Raw genomic sequence first — 19,112 nt, 5'->3', positions numbered from 1 at the left:
AGTTCTGGGTGAGTGTCGCCAACAGAGAGAAAACTCAAGATATTAGGAGAACACTTCCATTCCTGGCGATGCTGAAAGGATCTTGTTCTCACCCTTTCTCCATATCCCCATTCATCAATTACCCAACACGATGCGAACCATGAAACGCACCCTCCTCTTCCTCAAGGGTCCAAGGTTTGCACTTGCGGTCGTTGAGTGAGAGCAGCTCGTTCGGAGACCACTTGAAGACGAATGACTTGGAAAGCACTGGATACAATGGAGAAGATGGATGAACAAGACCAACATACCATACACAATCATCTACATCTTCACGGCTTCCACCCTCCAGTCCTATCCCGAAACAGTCCCTTCGGATCAACCTTGCTTGCCACCGACTTGGCCAACGCCCGACTCTCGGGCTTCAACCTCGCAAAGTAATCCTGCTGCGAGTTTCCATAGCTCATCAAGATAGGCACATACGCATCCGGCAACGTCCCATCCTTCTGCCACCCAACTACCTTCTCCCTGATGCCCGAATACGTCTCCTTCATCACTCCCTGCATCTTCTCATAGTCCGACGGCAGAAGGAATATAAAGTTCACCTCCATAATCAGCCGATCAACCGAGTCATCCATGCCGATCAGATCCGGGCTCCTCTCCCTCGCCTTCTGCACGATCCGCTTCGGGACGGGCTGATACGCAATCGACGCCACGAACCCACCCTCACCCAAGTTGGCCACCGTACCCGCCAGTGCGCATGGATATCGCCCAACACCGTCTCGGCCTTGCTGGCATCCGGCAGCGGGATGGTCTCCGTGCCGCCCAGAACATTGAAGCCCGGAAGCACCACCCAGTTGCTCCAAGCTATCATGTCCGCAAAGCTGCGCTTGCGCGCCGTGTTCAGCACCGCGCCGATGTCCGTAAAGTTCTGAAAGACCTCCTTGGAGGGCTCCGGTCCGTCGTAAAACAAAAACAGAATCCACGAGTCCACGGCGCCGACGACTGCCCGCTCGGCCGTCAGGATTACCGCCGCCTTGTCGTCCTCGCAGTACTCGGTGAAGTCGCGCACCGCCTTGATCATCTTGGCGTCGTTCTCTTTGGAGCACAGGAACACCGCGTTGCCCACGTTGACTCTTCTAGGCTTCCTATTCGCCGAAAAGACGCCAAGATCGTGGCGTTTAAGCAGGCAGACACCCCCCAAGGCCTTCAAAACAACATCACTGAACAATGGCGCATGTCTTGGCTCTTTTCTTCTTGGCATCTCCTTCCCCGACGACGGGCGAGAGTCCGTGTCACTGACCCACGTGCGTCGACGGCGAGCGTTGATTTCTTCTTTCTTGACATCCCAAAACAGCGCTACCCACTCATTGACAATATATAAGCATTCAGGTCTTCGCCCTTGGCTTTTCTTGGCTTCTTCGGCCAAGACCCTTTCTTTTACTTTTGATATTGGACCTTTCTTCCTCGGGGGTAGTCCCTCCTGGTGGAAGATACCCGCTTTGGACGTCTGCGATGGACGTGTTGTGTGTTGGAAGAGGTGATTCGTTGTTATCACCACTTGTTTCGGATGATACCGGGCTTGAAGGGTGTTTGAGCATGGCGGACTTGTTCAATTACGGCGGGATGATATTCGTTATGTCTGTCTGCAAGTGGGAGACACTCGAGGAGAACTCAACGCTGAGCTCAAAAAACCTGGCCGAGTGGTCAATGGCTTGAGCGCCAAATTCCACTCTTTTCCTCAAGGCCAAATACTCACCGTGGATATCTTTTGGAGGTGGCACGCCTGCGAGGAAGCCCTCCAAGCGTCCAAAACGAGACAAGCAGTATCATCGCCCAACCTTTTCACAAACCCCTTTCGTCTATGCAAACCGCCAAATGGGAAGGTGTCTCCTGCCCCCCGGACTTAATGCCTCATCAGTATCAAGCCATAAACCAATGGTCTCAAGCCAGCCCTCCCAACAGCCAGGAATTGCACCAGCTCACTCCCAGCCAATGTTACTTTCAGCTTTCTCTGGAGGAGTCGATCGAGGTGTTGGTGGGCGAACGGTACCTGACCAATCCTCCTCTCCCCATTCCATTCCCCCCGGACTCCACTTCCCCAAGACTTCACGGTCTTGTCATTACGCTTCTGTTCGACAAAGATCACTGGCATGATATCCACTCGCCACGCGCCGAGCACGCCCAGAGCCGAAACAGAGGAAGATCCCTCCACCACGGCGGGCATGCCCAGAACCAGTTGACAACAATGTTAGCAACAGCCAACACCACCACCACGACGGCCACCACCACCATCCTCACCCCATCTCGCTCATCCCACCTCTCTCCCACACTGTCACCGTGGCGAACGAATATGCAGCAGTTAGGCCCTTGGCAAGTTGACTGACGAACACCAAGAAACATTCACATCCTGAGATTCCACACACGTGTGGCCGACCCATGGACGGGATCGACTCCCACACGCATTCCGTTTGTCTGTCGATGGGACGTACCTGTTGCAACCCTTCTTTGCAGCACTCTATGCACGACCAGTCCATCCCGCGCGGTCTTGTATATCCTACATATAGGACCCGACCATGGAAACCATCAGAGTCCAGTCCTGTCTTCTCTTCAGCAGCAGCAAGCCACTCACCAAACAAAACAACATCCCGAGCAAGCACAAGAGCTTCTCTTTGAGACGCTCGCGTGCCTACCCTCACGCGACCAACTACCCTCTTTTTTTCACCGTTTTGGTTGAAGTCACATATCGTTCAAGATGGTTCTTCATCAGTTCGATTACCTCCTTGCCATTGGCACCATCTTCGCTGCCCTTGATGCTTGGAACATTGGTATGTCTCAACTCACACAACCTGCCTCATATCCAAGCCTGGGAAACACTTACTAACAATCCTTTCCTCAACACAGGAGCCAACGATGTCGCCAACTCATGGGCCACCTCGGTCGCCTCCCGCTCCGTCACCTACCTCCAGGCCATGATCCTCGGTTCCATCATGGAATTCGCCGGTTCCGTCGGTGTAGGTGCCCGCGTGGCCGACACCATCCGCACCAAGGTAGTCGACACCACTCTCTTCGCTGACGACCCGGCCCTCCTAATGTTGGGCATGGTCTGCGCCGTCGTTGCCTCCTCCCTCTACCTCACCATGGCCACTCGCTTCGGCCTGCCCGTCTCCACCACCCACTCCATCATGGGCGGCGTCATCGGCATGGGCGTCGCGGCCGTCGGTGCGGACGGCGTCCAATGGGTCGGCTCGGGCATCAACGACGGCGTCGTCTCGGTCTTCCTCGCCTGGGTCATCGCGCCCGGCCTCGCCGGCGCCTTCGCGTCCATTATCTTCCTCTTCACCAAGTACGGCGTGCTACTCCGTTCGAACCCCGTCTACAAGGCCTTTGTGATGGTGCCCATCTACTTCGGCATCACCGCCTCGCTGCTCTGCATGCTTTTGTTGTGGAAGGGCGGCAGCTACAAGGTGACGCTGTCCAGCCCCGAGATCGCGGGCACCATCGTCGGCGTCGGCGCAGCCTGGGGCGTGGTGGTCATCATCTTTTTGATGCCCTGGCTCTACCGCGTCGTCATCCTCGAGGACTGGCAGCTCCGCTTCTGGCACATCCCTCTCGGCCCCCTCCTTCTCCGCCGCGGAGAGGTCCCTCCCCCGCCTGCGGACGGTTCCGGTGTCGTCCAGGATTTCTACGCCGGCCGCTTGACCAAGGAGGAACTCGCTGCCCGCCGCGCCGCTCAAACCGGTGACTCGGAAATGGCTGCCGGAGCCGGCGCCGTCGCCTCCAACCCCTCCAACCCCTCCGCTCCCACCGACGGCGAAAAGGTCCAGCCCGAGAACACCACCATCACCAAAGACTCCTCCTCCTCCTCACACGACCAGCACGAGCCCGCCCAACCCGCCCCTCCCCAGGTCAAGACCATCGTCGGCCCTCGCCCCTCCGGCCCCTGGAACTCCGCCCCCGTCCTCTTCTGGTACCTCAAATGGGCCTTATTCCGCGGCGTCGACCAAGACGTCATCTCCTCCCAGCAAGGCGGGAAATCCGTCATCTCGTCCGACGTCGAAGAGCTGCACGCGCACGCAGCGCACTACGACAACAAGACCGAGTACATGTACTCCTTTCTCCAAATCATGACGGCAGCCACTGCCTCTTTCACGCACGGCGCCAACGACATTTCCAACGCCATTGGTCCGTACGCCACCGTTTTCCAGCTTTGGAAAGACGGCGCGCTGCCGGAGAAGGGCAAGGCGGATGTCCCGGTGTGGATTCTGGTGTTTGGTGGTGCGTGCTTGGTTATTGGGTTGTGGACGTATGGGTACAATATCATGAGGAACTTGGGGAATCGGATTACGCTGCAGAGTCCGAGCAGAGGGTTTTCGATGGAGTTGGGGAGCGCGGTGACGGTTATTTTGGCTACTAGGTTGAGTCAGTATCCCTTGTTCTTGGTGCTGGTGGTGCCTGGGGAAGGGACTTGATCGTGCTAACGATGATTGAAACTTACAGAGCTCCCTGTTTCGACTACCCAGTGTATTACGGGCGCTACCGTCGGTGTTGGTCTTTGCTCGGGCACGTGGAGGACCATCAACTGGCGCCTTGTGGCTTGGATTTACATGGGCTGGTTTATCACTCTGCCCGTGACCGGCATCATTTCGGGGTGCTTGATGGGCATCATAATCAATGCTCCCCGCTGGGGCTATAGTGGCTGAATGTATGCTGCGGGTTGGGTTGGATGAGTTAGGTGCCGGTCAACAAAATGAGGAGTGAAGTGTAATGGAAAACACTGTCGCGAAGTCCTGGGAGGAACAGTACTAGGTTGATATTTCTTCGGGTTGAGAATGGTTGTGTAGTAGATGGCTGCTAGTTGTTCTGTTCTATTTTGTCAGGTTGTTATACCCCAAGTAGTACGCTGTTCTGTAATCCATATCAATCATACGCTAATGAAAACAAAAACATGATAAGCTCCTTGTGCTCTTCATCACCAACTTCTGTTCCTTGCCGGCTCTCAATCATCTTCAGCAAGGAGCCTCCGGAGTGAAGGCCACTCGTAGGACTCGGGTGTGCTCTCATCGGATGGGGGAGTGACGTCACCGTAGCGCTTCGAGCCAGGCCTGGGAGGCAGGTCTTTGATCCACAGAGTTCTTTGCATACCCGGCTGTATCTCGCTGTACTGCTTGTTCAGAATTAGGAGCGTAGCCATAATGAGTGGCAACGGACACATTCCATTTCGCCATCCCAACGTATTTAATCGTTGGAAGTCATTCTTTTTCAAGAACGTCTCCTCCGGCTCCTTCCAGGGTTCTTGCATAAAAGCCGATGCGACCAGATAGTCAAAACCTCTCTCCCACATGTCTTGCTCAATCTGTTTCAAAAGCTGGCTGCCGACGCCCATTCGACGCACAGAAACATGAACATGAATGGTGAAGTAAAGAACGTTGTCGCGAGGCCCTTCTCGGTTCCAGCGGTCCTGCGGAATGCCAGTTGCAAAGCCAACGATCCAGTTTTCTCCAGTTGCGAGCTCGGCGACGGCGACCCATAGCTTCCCGTCTCGAAGGCAATTTCTCAAGTGTACTTCCCCATATGTCGTATGCCTGGCGCGCCACCGCAGCCATGTTCTTAAGTTCACGGAGGTCCTCAAGTTTTGGGTAGAGGCAGGTTGGATCTTCAAAAGATGAGGAAGATCTCGCGGCTCACCCGGGCGGACATATATGTCCATGCTGCCAATATCATGGGGCCGAGGGGGGAGCATGCCATTGGCAAAGACGAAAGGAGATATGCTTGGAGGAGCTCGCGGACCGTCATCGGCGGGTCGAGGTTGCCGGGGAACATGAAGGCGGACGATGAATGACCCGGTGGAGGAATCCGTGTTAGGAGGCCGGAGATGGGGTTGCGGCGGGATTTGGAGTCGTAGAGCCGGTCGTGGTTGTCGCTCCATTGGCGGCACCGGCGACACTGCCTCGTCGAGTATCGTTCACGGACAAGAGATTGGGCTTTCAATTAACGTCCCGGCTGGGCGGGAAAAGACTGGAAAGAGAGCACCGAAGGTTATCGTTTCTAGGCCGTCTAAGGGGAAGAGACAGATGGAAGAGAGAATGGAAGTTGGACGTTGATGATGATGTGAGAGCAATGCCAGATAATGCCGATGACGATGATGATGGTGAGGACGAAGAGTAGAGGAGCAAGGTGGAAAAGATGGCAACTTGACATCGTTCACTTCGGATTAGGGAAATAGAACCTTTATCACCAACCATGAAGGCTCACAGGAAGATGAGAAACGCAGCTGCCAGGGTGGCTTTCAGGGCCAAGGCCGGAAGCATCAGAAGGAGCTCAGTGTTTACTTGGAGATGGGGGGAAGAACTGGTGTTGATGAATGGTAAGAGGTTAGGGAAACTGTGCTGCTGCTTCCGAAGTCAAGCTTGACGCAGGCCATCATACAATCTCTCTCGTAGTGAACTTGAGGGCGAAGGAAACAGCATCACGGCAGCGGGCGGTTGTTGACTGCCTTCGTGCTGGCGAACAGGGACTGCTGCTTGGAAGTGCGAACTGCGGGAAGCGAGAGACAAGTGACCAAGAAAGGGATGTTGCTGATGACTTGGGTCGGATGGAGAAGAATGCGCTTGCATTTTGGAATTGGGGGCTGGACATGAGTTGCTGCAGCGAAGTTGGTTGCCAGTAGTCGGTCGTCATCCTGGTATTGAGTTGACGATGTCGATGTCGAAACGGAAGTCGAGAGTGGAAAGTGGAAAGACAAGGATGCGGCCTGGTTGACAGCTGACAGATTGACCCACCGCAACCAGGTGCACGGGCCAGCTGGAAATTCGGGGTGGAGCCAGCAGAGGAATTGCACCCGTGCACAGACCCCTCCACCAAGGGTATTTAACATCGGCCCCCTCCCCTCATTCTTGGAATTTTCTTTCCTCTTTTTTTTCTTCATACTTACCTTGGTCGATTGCGCGGAGATCAAGAACACCGCGTAGTATGGCGGAGGGCCTGCATTGCACATCGTGGTGCCAGCCGCCATGAATTGTCCTTCGGGGCCGTTCCGGCCGTAATTTTTGATGTCAATCCATCATCCATTTTGGATATCTTTTTTCACTGTGCTTGCTGCCTACGGGTGGTACCATGGAGAAGAAGCCATTCGCGTTCCTTGCATGTTTTCTCAGGGGTTTGCATTTCTTGTCCAGTTCTCGGATGTTATACATACGATTATTGCTCTCGATCATCTTTCCCATCGATGAATGCGCAATCTCGTTTGACCCTGCGGCCAACACGAACGCCATCTTGCAAAGGAGAGGCTCAACCACCTGATTCGCGCCTTTGTTTGGTCAGCTCCGATTTCCTTTCCTTAAGATGGTATATATCTTCCATCATATTTAGACTGCGCCAGGCAATGGGCACAGTCAGGGCAGTTGACGCGTGTTTATGATGGGCAAACGGCAAGCCTGTCGTAAAGCACCAACATCGAGGACGGTCAAGAATCGTTCATTAACGCCTGAAGATGGATGCTGAAGGGAATGGAGGCTGAAAATTGAGGACGCCATATCATCATATCATGTAAATTCCCCCTGTCCCCCAGATCTACGAACCAACTTCCACTCAGAGTGCGGGATGCAACCAAGGCAGTTCTATCACGCGCTAACCAGGGGATAAGTTTTACGCATACGACGCTGCTCCTTTCTTTGAGGGTAGCCAAGAGAAGAAGCATGGAAACCGAGACTTTACACGTTATCAACTGCTCTCGTTGGCTGGCGGCAAGTCATCCGTATCGTCCGTGAGACGATGTGGTTGTGGTGGGCGGCTGTGGACCGTGCCGTCGACGCTAGTATCAGACTGCCAGTCCGAGTCAAATGCGAATGTGATGCGATCGGGGTATGGCGCTTCAAACATGATACCTGTTAGATTGTGGTCTGCCCCTATGGTGGGTGGTGTCGAAGGACCTCTCGGGGCTGTCTAGAGTCGTGGACTCGTATATATCCTGAACGGAACCCCCCAGACTGTACTCCCTCCAAGTCTTTCTATTGTGGGTAAGGCATGATGGCGTTATCAACTCTGACAACACTGTCTCTTGTCATATTTCTGATCCTCTGCCTACGGAACACCATACAAAGGTTTCAAAGATGGCGTCGCCTTCGGCATGTTCCAGGACCCAAGCTCGCAGGTTGGACATCCCTTTGGATGACTGGACAGTTCATCAAAGGAGACGTCCATGAGCTTTGGAAAGATCTAGCGGAAAAGTATGGGCCGCTTGTCCGGTTCGGCCCCGACCAAGTCCTCTGCACCGATCTTGAGTCCATACTCCGAATCACGTCTGTCCGGTCAGACTACCGCAAGAGTGACTGGTACGATCTGGCTCGGATGGGTGATGATGACAATCTGCTATCCATGACGGACAAGGATAGGAGGAGAGAGAGAAGGAAGAAGGTTGCGCCTGCCGTAAGTGGACCACGAGTCTGTTCACATCTCAACGAGTACTGTCTGCGACGCTAACACACTTCCAAGTACAACGGCAAAGGCGCAGGTAGCCACACCTTCAACATCGAAGCCGGCCTCGACCGCGCCATCACCGCCTGGACGCAGCTGATCGAGCGGAATACCTGGCCTCGGGCTCCATCTTCCAGCCACTAGACATTGCCCAATCCGTGCACTTTTACGCTCTCGACTCGCTGGGAGAGATCGCCTACAGCCAGCCCCTGGGCTACATCGCCAACGACAAGGACATGAACGACGTGCTCAAGATCAACGAGGCCACCTTTCCGTGGATGTACTACCTCAACAACCACCACTTCTTCTTCACGTTGCTGCGCAAGTGGCCGTTCAACATGTTGCTTCCTAGAGCGGGGGATAAAGCTGGGTTAGGCGCTATCATGGGGTATGTTATCGTGGTTCTGCCATATCCATCTTACCTTTCCCTCTTCCTTCCCTTCTTCCACTTTCCCGTTTCCAATCCAGTCGACTAACTATCACCAACCAACCAACAGCCACACAACCTCCATCATCGACCGCCGCCTCAACTCCTTCCACTCCTCCTCCTCAATGTCCGAAAAGTCCGAAAAGAAACCAGACGACATGCTCCAATCCTTCATCTCCCACGGCCTCACCCGCCCCGAGCTCCAAGAAGAAGTAACAGTCCAGCTCTTCGCCGGCTCGGACACCGTCGCCAACGGCATCCGCCTCTGTCTGCTCCATCTCTTTTCCTCTGCTCCGAACGTTTACCGCCGCTTACAAGCCGAGCTGGACGCCGCCTACTCATTCCCTTCTCACAAAACCTCCTCCTCTTCCACCACTGGCTCCCCCGGAATTGAGAAACCAATACCCTACTCCACCTGCCTCTCCCTCCCCTACCTGCAAGCCTGTCTCCGCGAATCGCTGCGCATCTTACCGCCTGTAGCCACGGGCGGGTTTTATAAAGATGTTGGATTGGCAGGGGATACCATCACCGGCTTCGCCCTGCCGCCGGGAACCAAAGTAGCCACGGGCGCGGCTATTTACGCCATGTGTCGCTCCCGGCAAATCTTTGGGCAGGATGCGGATGTGTTTAGGCCGGAAAGGTGGTTGGAGGCTGAAGAAGCTGCCAGGCTTGAACTGGAAACATCCGAGAAGGATGGAGCAGCAGCAGCGGGAGGGCCGGGAGAGGCGGGAAGGAGACTAAGAGAGATGGAGATCACGCTAGGATTAATCTTTGGTCACGGACAGTTTGAGTGCGTGGGAAGAAAGCTGGCGATGATGCAGATGAATAAGGTGGTGGCGGAGCTGGTGAGGAGGTATGATTTTACGGTGTTGAACCCGAGACGGCCGTGTAAGGTTGAGAATGCGTTGATGTGGTTTGTGAAGGATTTTTGGGTTAGAGTGGAGAGGAGGTGAGAGAGTGAGGGAGTGCTCGGGGTGTGTCTATGGAAAAGTCTACCATTAACCCTCAATATCCAACTCCAAAGTTTGGATCTTGATGGCTATAACCATGTCTGTTTTCTGGTAGACTACAAAGGGAGCATCATGCGAACAATGGAATCGATATTCGGAAATATGTCTTTGCAACGTATGAACGACGGTAGTGCTGTACGTCTTCCCTACTATCAGTGGACAGAGTCCGTACTAGACACACCTTCAACAGAATCCCAGACTGAAACAAAGAGAAGAGACACATCTCACAGTCGACTAGCAACTAAACTCCCACTTAACGCCCTCCCACTCCTTTCTCCTCTTCAAAACCACCTCCCCACCCTCCAACCCCGGCAACGGCTTCGCCGTCTCGCCCCTCTTGGAGTCACCCATCTTCAGCTTACTCCTATCTAACCCCTCAATCTCAAACCCAATCGCCAACGCCGCCATCAATGCCAAATTCTCCGTAAACGCAAAGTGTCTTCCCGGACACATGTGCTTTCCACCACCAAAGGGGACGAAGGCCGCCTTCCTCTGCCTCTCCACCTTCGGACCCAGCTCCTCCCACATGAATCGACGGGGGTTGAACCCCTCAGCATCGGCGCCCCAGACGGTGGTGTTCCGGTGGACTACCTTGGCAGGCATCATGACGTTGGTGTCAGCCTTAAGCAGGTAGGAATTTCCCGAGACGGGGTCGGTGAGCATCGTATCCTTGAGCACGCGTCGGGCCGTAACGATCTGCGAGGCGAGCCGGATGGATTCCCGAAAGCAGGAGGCGAGAAGGGGGCACTTGGCGTCGAGGCCGGCGGCGGGGATGGTGATTGTCCTTGTTCCCATGTCCTCACCCGAAAGAGCCTTTTGGCTGTTGCCAAAGACAGCCAGCAAAGCTTCGGCGCGGATTTGTTGTAAGAGATCAGGGCGCGTCCAGATCTCGGCGATACACCAGAAGAGAGTGGACAGAACGTTGGTAGTGGCGACAAGGGTGATGGCTACTTCATTTTTGGCCAGTTCGTCGTCGGGAAGATCGTACTTCTTCAGGAGACGGGTGCGAGCGCGGATGAAGTAGGAGGTGGACGGGTCCGTTTCGTAGTGGCGCGCGCTGAAGTAGGGAAGTAGTGCGGATTGGACTTTGTTGCGGGCGAGGTAGGCGCGGCGGGCGACGATGGAGGGCAAGAAGCCAAGGACGAGAGGGCCCATGTGAGATTCGAAGTCCCTGTGATGTTTCAGTGGTGGTTAGCTTGGTAGAAGTGATGGGGGGAAGGGAAGGGATGGTAACATACCACTGGGCGTCAATGACTTGGTCATCTTTGAACGGGTTGTGCTTCTCTCCCCATAAAGCCTTTGACGTGGACCTGCTCAAGAGTGACTGAAGCCAAAGGAACATGTTGGGAATCTTGGTGCCTCTCTTAGCATCTATATCGTTCAGGGTATCAGCCATGGTCGCAAGCGTGGTGCTGGCCAACTTCTGGAGGTTGTCTCCCGAAAGCGCGGACTTGAAGACATGTTCCATGTCGCCCATAATGTTCGGGTGCACGCCATCCTTCCCCAAGAGCTTGTCGACTGTGCCTTGTTTGACGCCAAAGATGCGGGGGACGAAGTCAACCATAAAGGACTGCGCGTCCATGTCCTTGGCCTTCAGAGCGGCCTGCTGGAGGGGCGCATCGAAGATGACGTAGAGCTTCTGGTTACCGATGGGGAGAGTTGCGATAGGCAGATGGTTTCGCGTGAAGAGGTCGCTGAAGTAGTTGACTTGGTGGTTCAGGAGACCAAAGAGGTGGCCGATTACTGGGAACTTGGGCTTGATGACGGGTGGTTCGGCCGGATCGTGGGGTGGTGAGATGGTAAGGAGCAAGTAAGAGAGCAAGATAACGATGCCGCCGACGAGGAACTGGACTGGGGAGGTCTTGCTTTGGACCCAAATCATGGGAATGAGACCCTTGATGGCTGCAATTCCGGTGTCGAGGAAGCTCTCGATCTCAGCTACCGTGTCTGCCATGGCGGAGGGCATTGTGATAGCCGTTGTGGTAGCCGGTAGATGCAGCTACAGGTCTGGTAACTTGGAAGTCAGAACCAGCACAGCATCAAGAGGTCGCAGGTGCAGAGTTCGGACGGTTTTGTGTTATTTTGGACCGGTTCGCGGGAGTTTGATGGTCGCCGTGGCAGACTCGAGTGGGCCCGTTGTTGGCATTGTTCTCTTGTCATTGTCAAAACACCGAAATTTCGGTTTGTTTGTTTGCTCTAACCATCGCAACGTATCAAACAAAGCTGCGGGCCATCCTGAGCTGCAAGGGCGCAACATGGCGGTAGATGGTTGCGGACATGCATTTTTGGTGGCTGGTGCTCGGTAGTCTCGATTCTTGACTGCTGGCCGTGAGACTTGGCGATGTTTCTATCTCCAACAGTCAGTCTGGGATTTTGGTGGTGATGTATTGAAGGTTCGCACATGAATGTTTCTGCAACGGCATCGGGTGCCTGCCGCTTTCCGCTCGCTGAATCAAAGTGGCTGCATGGTGGTGCGGGACTGTCCGATTGAGACCATCACGGACACGGCAGCTGAGACAGTGACCGAGACTGCTCGAGTCCAGGCCCCGCAAGCTTATCGAGATGTCTTAACAACAGAAGGAGTCAACGAGGGAACAACTGCTTCGAGATCTACTGTCAGAGAAAGCGTCACGATGAATAGTGGAAGGAGCATTCGTTGCCAGAATGCCTCGGGAAAGCGCTGCTGCCATCCCGTTTCGGGGATGTTGGTGCACAACCACCAAGGTGCATAACTCCGCTGGTGTAAGTGTTAAGGGATACAGCAATCAGACTGCCGATCACTAACAAGAGGTACATGCCCGAGATGTCGATGCATTCAGCTCACATCTGCTCTGGATGCAAGACACGTCACACGCCGAAGCTGCGACCTAGCATCAGCAACGATGGAAAGCGCATTCAAGCAATCTCATGATTCTGAGAAGGAAGCCGTCGCAAAGCTTTTTCCAATTGGATCCGACAAGACCCCTCATCCCACTTGTCCTCGGCTACTTCTCTTCTTCCACCAGTGTTCGACAGTCGCTATGCATTCCTCTTCCCAAGGCAGACACCATCGCTAGTCGGGCACCAGTTTTGCCCAGACGAGGAAGGCCACGGTACGTATTCCAATGATAGGTTTGGAAACTGCTAGATAAGTGCACATGCTAACCGGCGCCTTCTGTTGGGGCAAGGACAGACTTCCAACCTAAGAGAACGAGGCATCTTGACCGAGACCACCTCAACAAGTGGGAAGGCAAGGCACAAATGCGCCGGTAGCACAAAAGAAAGAGGGACCAGGGCACCAACAACCCTCTCCCTTGAGGCCAAAACAACACCGGCCATCCAATCGTTACATCTCCGTTCTACATCAAGTACACTATCGCTGCAGCTCAACTTACGCAACATCACGAAAGACAACATCGATGTCACATCCCGAAGCTGGTGGTATATAAACATCGCAAGTCCCTACAAGCAGTGCTCCCAACATTGCTCGACGTCTACCGCCGCCACCACTGCCTAAACTTCCGAAGCAACACAGCGTAACATGCCACTGTAGCATCCGGGAACAAACAGCCAACACCCCCGCTGCAACCCCCAAGCAATACCAACCTGGCCATATCTGATATCCATCCTCGTTTGTTCTGAAGCAGATGGATCAACAACCAGCTCCTCGTTACGATCAATACGTCGACCCTCTTCCCCCCACCGACGCTTGGGCTTCTTTCTTGTCCGCGAGATATTCACAGAGAAAGACCTTGTACGAAGGCTTTTCGGCAACAGAAAAGGAGCTGGTCCGGAAAGAACTCCGTCGTATCCGCTACTTGAGGGAATACTTCGAGACCCAACGTCTTTATCCCAAGCCCAACAGCGCTCCGTTGGTTGTCTTGCTCGACGATTCTCGCAGGCGGTGGAAGCAGCAAGCAATACAGAAATGCAAGGGGGAACTAGCAAAATGTGACAACGAACTGGCACAGCCAGATTGCTACCGCAAGCCCCTTCTGCAGCGAAACCGGTCTCTTTTGCTCCAGGTTCAGCAATGGTCAACGCAGCCGGCCCAAGACCAACAAAGGGAAGAGCTGGACCCGGAAAGTTACATCGACGGACTGGGCGCACCCGACGATAGCATCGACGACAATCCGTGCGAGTCCAACTATGGCTACAATGGTTGGGTGATTATGTACGAAAAGGGACAAGGCGGAGTGACCCTCGATCACCCTCTCTGTCATGGTCAGTACCCCCATCAAAAGATCTCGGTTCAGAAGCTGCTTTACGACACAGTCAATACACCACTCAAGCGCTCGGAGGACAAGAACCAGTTACGCTACTTTCATCTCCAGGCGAACAACATGAAGTGGGTGGAAGATGCCATTGCAAGATACTATGGTGAAGCCTCGGGATTAGATCGTCAACGCAGCACAATCCTACGTGAAAGGGGTATGTCGAAGCCCACAAATCGTCTGTCAAACACCGAGAAGTTGTTGAAGCGCGAACTTTGGCATGGACAGGAACGTGGCGGTATCGGTACACATCTTCCACCTCATGCCCGCCAAATACGACCTCGCTGCGCTATTGTCCCATCCGCGCCACGCGCCCCACGAACACACCCAACGTTGGGTTCGCCGATGAGTTCTACCACAAACACAAACGACGTGGTGCTCTTTATGCCATACCTACACTGGGAAATCGAAAAACGACTCACGAGAATGACAAATGTCATACGCAAGACACGTCAGCAGAAGGAAGAAACTCATTACATGGAGCGTCAAAACAAGCGTCGAGGAACTTGGGGTAGTGTCGTTGATAAGGTCATTTCGGCACGTGTCCGTAGACAGGACAGCATGCCTGACGACACATTCATCAGCGACAAAATCATGGATGATGCTCCTTCCTGGCGTCCCAGCAGCCGACTAGGGACTTATCTATGGCATGCGGCTAAGCTCTTTCAACTGATCGATGAGGCCGCCGACTGGAGGCTCATCAATGATCATCTTTATGGTGAGTCCTCCCTGCATCCGAGACGCACGCTCGAGCAATACAGCAGCTGGACTGCAGAAGATACCACCAAGCGAGACCGACAGCAGGTGGTTTATCGTGGGACTTGGATGAAGAATGATTTGGAGTCTATACCCAGGGTAGTGATGGTGGACCAGTTGTGGATGTGGATCCTGGACGAAAGTATGTTTCCCTACGCATTCATATGGGTTCCCAAACTAACACCGTCGGGGATAGACACCATCATCACTGCATTCCCTCGAAGATGGGGCCGTAACAAGCCTGATCCTTCGGCGGTCCACCGAGCAATCCGAGATTACATGGCATCTGTCGACGAGCGCCAGATCAATTCGATCTATGATCTGGCTCTTATCATCATTGACGAATGTTCCAAAGTCATCTTCGACAGGACCAAGCCTGATCTTCGGCCTGAAGTAGTGGACATATTTGGTTCCGCCATATCCAAAATTGTTTGTTCAGTAGCCCCCGTTCTTGCATGTGATGGCGTTGCTAACACACGACACCCTAGGCGGAAAAGAAGACGGAGTCATACGAGCGGTTCGGCCGTGACGTCAAGAGGATGAACACTGAGGATCCGCTCCAAACCTCCGAAGAACTGCTTCGCAAGTCTCTCAACATCAAATACGAGTGGTCCGTCTTGATGGAAGCCCAGAATGTCATCGACCAGCTACAAATTATGCAAGAGATATTTACACAGCAGATCACCATCATGACGGACTTTGAGAAGGTACTACGCGGGTTGAGCTCTGGGCATCCGCCCTTCCAGTTGGACGGACTGCCTTCTACCCTTGAGCGTGCCGGCTCCCTGATAGCTGACATGAAGTCAAATCGCGATGAGTTAGCCGACCTTGAGAAGAGACAAGCCAAAACACGGACGCAGATCCGGGAGTTGCTTGACATGAAACAACAGCAGTCGGGAATCATCGAAGCGAAAGCGGGTATTCGACGAGCAGACGAGAGCGTCCTTCAAGGGAGGTCAATAGTAGTCTTTACTGTTGTGACTATCTTCTTTCTACCATTATCATTCTTCGCTACCATGTTCGGTATGAACGCACGGGAACTAAACGATGGACATATGACGATCGGCAACCAGCTGTTGCTCATGCGTAAGTCACCCTCAGACTCATGGGGTCTAATCATCTTGCTGACCAAGTCGAAGTTTTCCCCTCACTTGGCATTACAATCCTATCACTTGCGCTTGCTTTCAGTACTCGGGCTCGGAACCTCATCTTCGGCGGATGGCGGTCGTTCATGGGTGGACTGCGGAAGCCAGTGGCATCTACCCAGCAGTTGACGGAAGCTTCGGCTCAAACATTACGGAACTTCATGCTGGAGAAACTCAGGGAACGGGATGTGCAGTACAGTGAAAGTTCGCAAGAGTTGCCGATCCACGAGCATCGCGAAGCAGCAACCGAAAAGAGGCCCGGGATGTGGGCATCTGGGAGGTTTAGCAGTGGTAGCTTGTCACATCTGTGGACTCGGAGGCGATCGCAGTAATAAATAGGCCTAATGGTATCGATAATAGTAGTCATAATAGGCATGCATTAACTCGAGACGTGTTCATTCCGGGCATTGCTGCCGTCGCCGTCTATCTTCATCATCCATGGTATCCGCACCGTCTATCATCATCATCAAAACACCACGATCCCCCAACGAAAACAAGTAAAATGCAACCCCATCACCCAATCAAGGTCCCCACAATCTCTAACAACCTCCCGCTCACCTCCTCATCTGCCGTAACTACGCCCCAATTCCCATCCAGAACCCTTCCCCGTCCATAATCTATCTGCCTCCCCCACAAATCTGTCACTTTCCCCTTACCCCCCGTCGCCTCAACGTAAATTAGCTGCGCCCCCGCGTGATCCCAGATATACGTTTGCTTGGTCATGGGCTTGGGGATCCGCACCTGCACGTGCGATCTTCCGCCAAGGATCATGGCTACGTATCGCATGTGTGAGCTGTAGAGCTCGGTGCCGGGGAAAGAGTAATTGGGTACGCCGGCTAAGGTGGCGACGCGCGCGACGAGGGAGGAGGAGGTGGCGGGGGTGGTGAGGGAGTCTATGAAGTGGAGGTTGGACATGTCTGTTGGGCTGGTAGAGGCCGTGGAGGACTTGGTGAGGGGGGTTGCGGGGAGGAGGTCCGCTTGGGAAGTTTGGTCGGCGATGGGCCGGATGGTGGCGCCTTGGGAGCGCACGGCGCTGAGGAGGATGCCGTTTGTTGTTTGTTGTTGATCCTGATCCTGACCCTGAGCGTCAGGGGATGGGGATGGGGTGCTGTCCTCAGAGATTATGTACGTGGCTGTGCAAGTATTTTTGGCTTTCGGGGAAGCGGAAGAGGAAGCGGAAGAGGAAGAGTTAAAGGGGAGAGTTATGCCTAGGTTGGGACACCCCAAAACGCCAACCACCTCCCGTCCACCCTCAATCAGACACAGGCTCACAGCATATTGCTGCCCGCGCATGAACGCCGCCGTGCCGTCGATGGGATCCATGGCCCAGAAGCGGGCGGTAGGCGAGCCGGTGCCGCGTCCGCCTAGGTCGATGAGGGATAGCATCTCGGGGATGGTTTGCGGGAGTACAGCTAGTGAGAGCAGTGCTTCATCGCCTGACTCGGTGGAGGCGTCGCAAGACCGAACCAACTCAAACACCTGCCTAGCCAGCACCGGATCGGCGCGCAAAGCGTCGGCGTCCTCCTCGCCTATGAAGCCGTCGTGCGGAAAGTGCGCGCGGATGGCGGCGGTGAGGAGCGCTTGCACGGCGAAGTCGGCGGCGGTCACGGGGGAGAAGTCGGGCTTGGAGATGGAGGCTACGCTGATGCGGCGGTCATGATCGAGATGAGGGTTTGGTGTTGAGGTGCCCGAGGTGGAGGTTGACGATGATGAAGCTGAAGGGTTGAGGATCCCGGCGAGGACGCGGCGCGTGAGGAGGGAGGCGCGTTGCACGGCTAGCTCGGCGATGTGACGCTCGTGCTGGTATGGTGGTTTGGAGGGGTCGGAGGTGGTGACTGTCATCTTCTTGGTCTTTTGTGGTGAGGATGTGTCCCTGAGGTTGAGGTTGAGGTTGAGGTGTCGATGAGTGGAGCCGCACTGAAGAGGGAGGGGACACTTGTAACGATGGTGACGTTGAAATAAGGTGTGTGTGTGTGGAGTGTCGACGTCGTCGAGGTGGTGATCGTCGGCGGCAGGTGGAGTCTTGGTTGTTGCCCCTGGTCGAGGTGGTGTATTATTCGGTGTATTAATGGTTGTATTCAGGTATCGCGGTGTAATAATAGTAGGGCGGTTGCGATAGCTTTTGGGACGGTGTTGAGCTCTCGAATGTGTTAGCGCGGTTGATAGCAATTACCAAGTACCGAGATGGGAAACTCCTGTTCAAGATGCGATGGGTACGAGTATAAAAGTGAAATCATGGAGACTTGACAAACCCGAGGACTCCCATGCCAAAGCAAACGCTTCGCCCCTTGTTGGTGAAGCACGCCATGGTCGGCATCACCAGGATGGATGGGTCACCACGGCTGTTCCATGTGGATTGGTGTGTTGTCCATGAATCCTCGTGAGGAAATTGTTTGATGAGAATGTGCAAACCTCCAAGGCACTTTTGAGACTTTTTAGAGGCCTGCGGGGCTGTGACACTGACAACTGTTGCAAATTCGATTCTGCCATTGCAGCCACACCTGACAAGAATGATGGCTGAGCGGGCAATGCGGGCAAATTCGGGGAGGCGCAGAGGGGCATTTTCAGGTGAGGTGGTCGTGGTGGTCTGCCCGGGTCTGGCCCGACGCCCCGGGTTGTGCCTGGCTTCAATGGCCCGGATGACGCCGACATGCTGGGCTTCCAGGGATGTGGGTGCGGCTCTACTAGGGCATCTGATAGCGCCAATGGCGTCTGTTTCAGTGGTTCAGCGGCACGTTTAAACGAGACCCGATCTTTCAAAAGGCGGGGTTCTTTTTCGACTCGACACCTCGTTTTCGTGCCGCAAACACTCGATCGCTTTCACGATGCTTACCTTGCTCTTGTCATTTCGTTTCTTGAACATCGTATTCAAACCATACGAGTCGCCGTTGGCCGTTTGCGCGAGGTCTCACTCCCGTTTACGCCGTCATGCCGGGCACGTGTCGTGGTGACTAGAATAATGACGGGTTCGGTTGTGCGACGGTGAGAAAGGTGCCGACCGAATCACTTCAAGTGACGAGTATTGAAATCATTTTGACTCACGACTTGTTCGAAGAAATTGGGATGATAC

At 54.3% G+C, this 19,112-nt stretch overlaps 7 protein-coding genes across 7 annotated transcripts; 3 read left to right on the top strand and 4 right to left on the bottom strand.

The window, feature by feature from the left end:
- Positions 1–308: 308 nt before the first annotated feature.
- On the bottom strand, positions 309–1,060 carry B0H65DRAFT_547493 (uncharacterized protein; the record flags this gene model as incomplete). The annotated part of the gene is made up of 2 exons (XM_062829522.1): positions 309–671; positions 725–1,060. 2 exons carry the CDS (start codon positions 1,058–1,060, stop codon positions 309–311), a joined length of 699 nt encoding a protein of 232 aa, XP_062682763.1.
- Positions 1,061–2,731: 1,671 nt separating this feature from the next.
- Positions 2,732–4,679, top strand: B0H65DRAFT_423315 (phosphate-repressible phosphate permease; the record flags this gene model as incomplete). Its single annotated transcript, XM_062824447.1, has 3 exons — positions 2,732–2,804; positions 2,881–4,398; positions 4,477–4,679. The coding sequence occupies 3 exons, from the start codon at positions 2,732–2,734 to the stop codon at positions 4,677–4,679; spliced, it is 1,794 nt and encodes a 597-aa protein (XP_062682762.1).
- Positions 4,680–4,975: 296 nt separating this feature from the next.
- On the bottom strand, positions 4,976–5,905 carry B0H65DRAFT_507715 (uncharacterized protein; the record flags this gene model as incomplete). Its single annotated transcript, XM_062828163.1, has 1 exon — positions 4,976–5,905. The coding sequence occupies one exon, from the start codon at positions 5,903–5,905 to the stop codon at positions 4,976–4,978; it is 930 nt and encodes a 309-aa protein (XP_062682761.1).
- A 2,240-nt stretch (positions 5,906–8,145) lies between these two features.
- Positions 8,146–9,831, top strand: B0H65DRAFT_547490 (cytochrome P450; the record flags this gene model as incomplete). The annotated part of the gene is made up of 4 exons (XM_062829521.1): positions 8,146–8,403; positions 8,470–8,488; positions 8,548–8,839; positions 8,949–9,831. 4 exons carry the CDS (start codon positions 8,146–8,148, stop codon positions 9,829–9,831), a joined length of 1,452 nt encoding a protein of 483 aa, XP_062682760.1.
- A 145-nt stretch (positions 9,832–9,976) lies between these two features.
- B0H65DRAFT_152809 (cytochrome P450) lies at positions 9,977–12,048 on the bottom strand. The gene is made up of 2 exons (XM_062821101.1): positions 11,127–12,048; positions 9,977–11,059 (listed from the first exon to the last, which is right to left on the bottom strand). Exons 1-2 carry the CDS (start codon positions 11,852–11,854, stop codon positions 10,123–10,125), a joined length of 1,665 nt encoding a protein of 554 aa, XP_062682759.1. The 5' UTR covers positions 11,855–12,048; the 3' UTR covers positions 9,977–10,122.
- A 1,466-nt stretch (positions 12,049–13,514) lies between these two features.
- On the top strand, positions 13,515–16,374 carry B0H65DRAFT_507712 (uncharacterized protein; the record flags this gene model as incomplete). Its single annotated transcript, XM_062828162.1, has 4 exons — positions 13,515–15,039; positions 15,094–15,326; positions 15,386–15,983; positions 16,037–16,374. 4 exons carry the CDS (start codon positions 13,515–13,517, stop codon positions 16,372–16,374), a joined length of 2,694 nt encoding a protein of 897 aa, XP_062682758.1.
- Positions 16,375–16,403: 29 nt separating this feature from the next.
- B0H65DRAFT_461079 (carbohydrate phosphatase) lies at positions 16,404–18,692 on the bottom strand. Its single transcript, XM_062826583.1, has 2 exons — positions 18,295–18,692; positions 16,404–18,161 (listed from the first exon to the last, which is right to left on the bottom strand). The coding sequence occupies exons 1-2, from the start codon at positions 18,357–18,359 to the stop codon at positions 16,556–16,558; spliced, it is 1,671 nt and encodes a 556-aa protein (XP_062682757.1). The 5' UTR covers positions 18,360–18,692; the 3' UTR covers positions 16,404–16,555.
- Between the last annotated feature and the right edge of the window lie 420 nt (positions 18,693–19,112).

The sequence above is a fragment of the Neurospora tetraspora genome (assembly GCF_033439725.1).
Source record: "Neurospora tetraspora strain CBS 560.94 chromosome Unknown B0H65scaffold_3, whole genome shotgun sequence".
Classification (NCBI taxonomy): Eukaryota; Fungi; Ascomycota; class Sordariomycetes; order Sordariales; family Sordariaceae; genus Neurospora; species Neurospora tetraspora.
The sequence above is the reverse complement of the archived record's forward strand: the minus strand, read 5'-3'. Positions and strand labels throughout refer to the sequence as shown.

Coding starts and splice junctions, on each gene's coding strand:
- B0H65DRAFT_152809 (XM_062821101.1), bottom strand. CDS start 11,854: ATGCCCTCCGCCATGGCAGACACGGTAGCTGAGATCGAGAGCTTCCTC. Junction 11,060..11,126: donor CAAGTCATTGACGCCCAGTG/GTATGTTACCAT, acceptor GAAACATCACAG/GGACTTCGAATCTCACATGG.
- B0H65DRAFT_461079 (XM_062826583.1), bottom strand. CDS start 18,359: ATGCCGACCATGGCGTGCTTCACCAACAAGGGGCGAAGCGTTTGCTTT. Junction 18,162..18,294: donor TTTGGCATGGGAGTCCTCGG/GTTTGTCAAGTC, acceptor CCGTCCCAAAAG/CTATCGCAACCGCCCTACTA.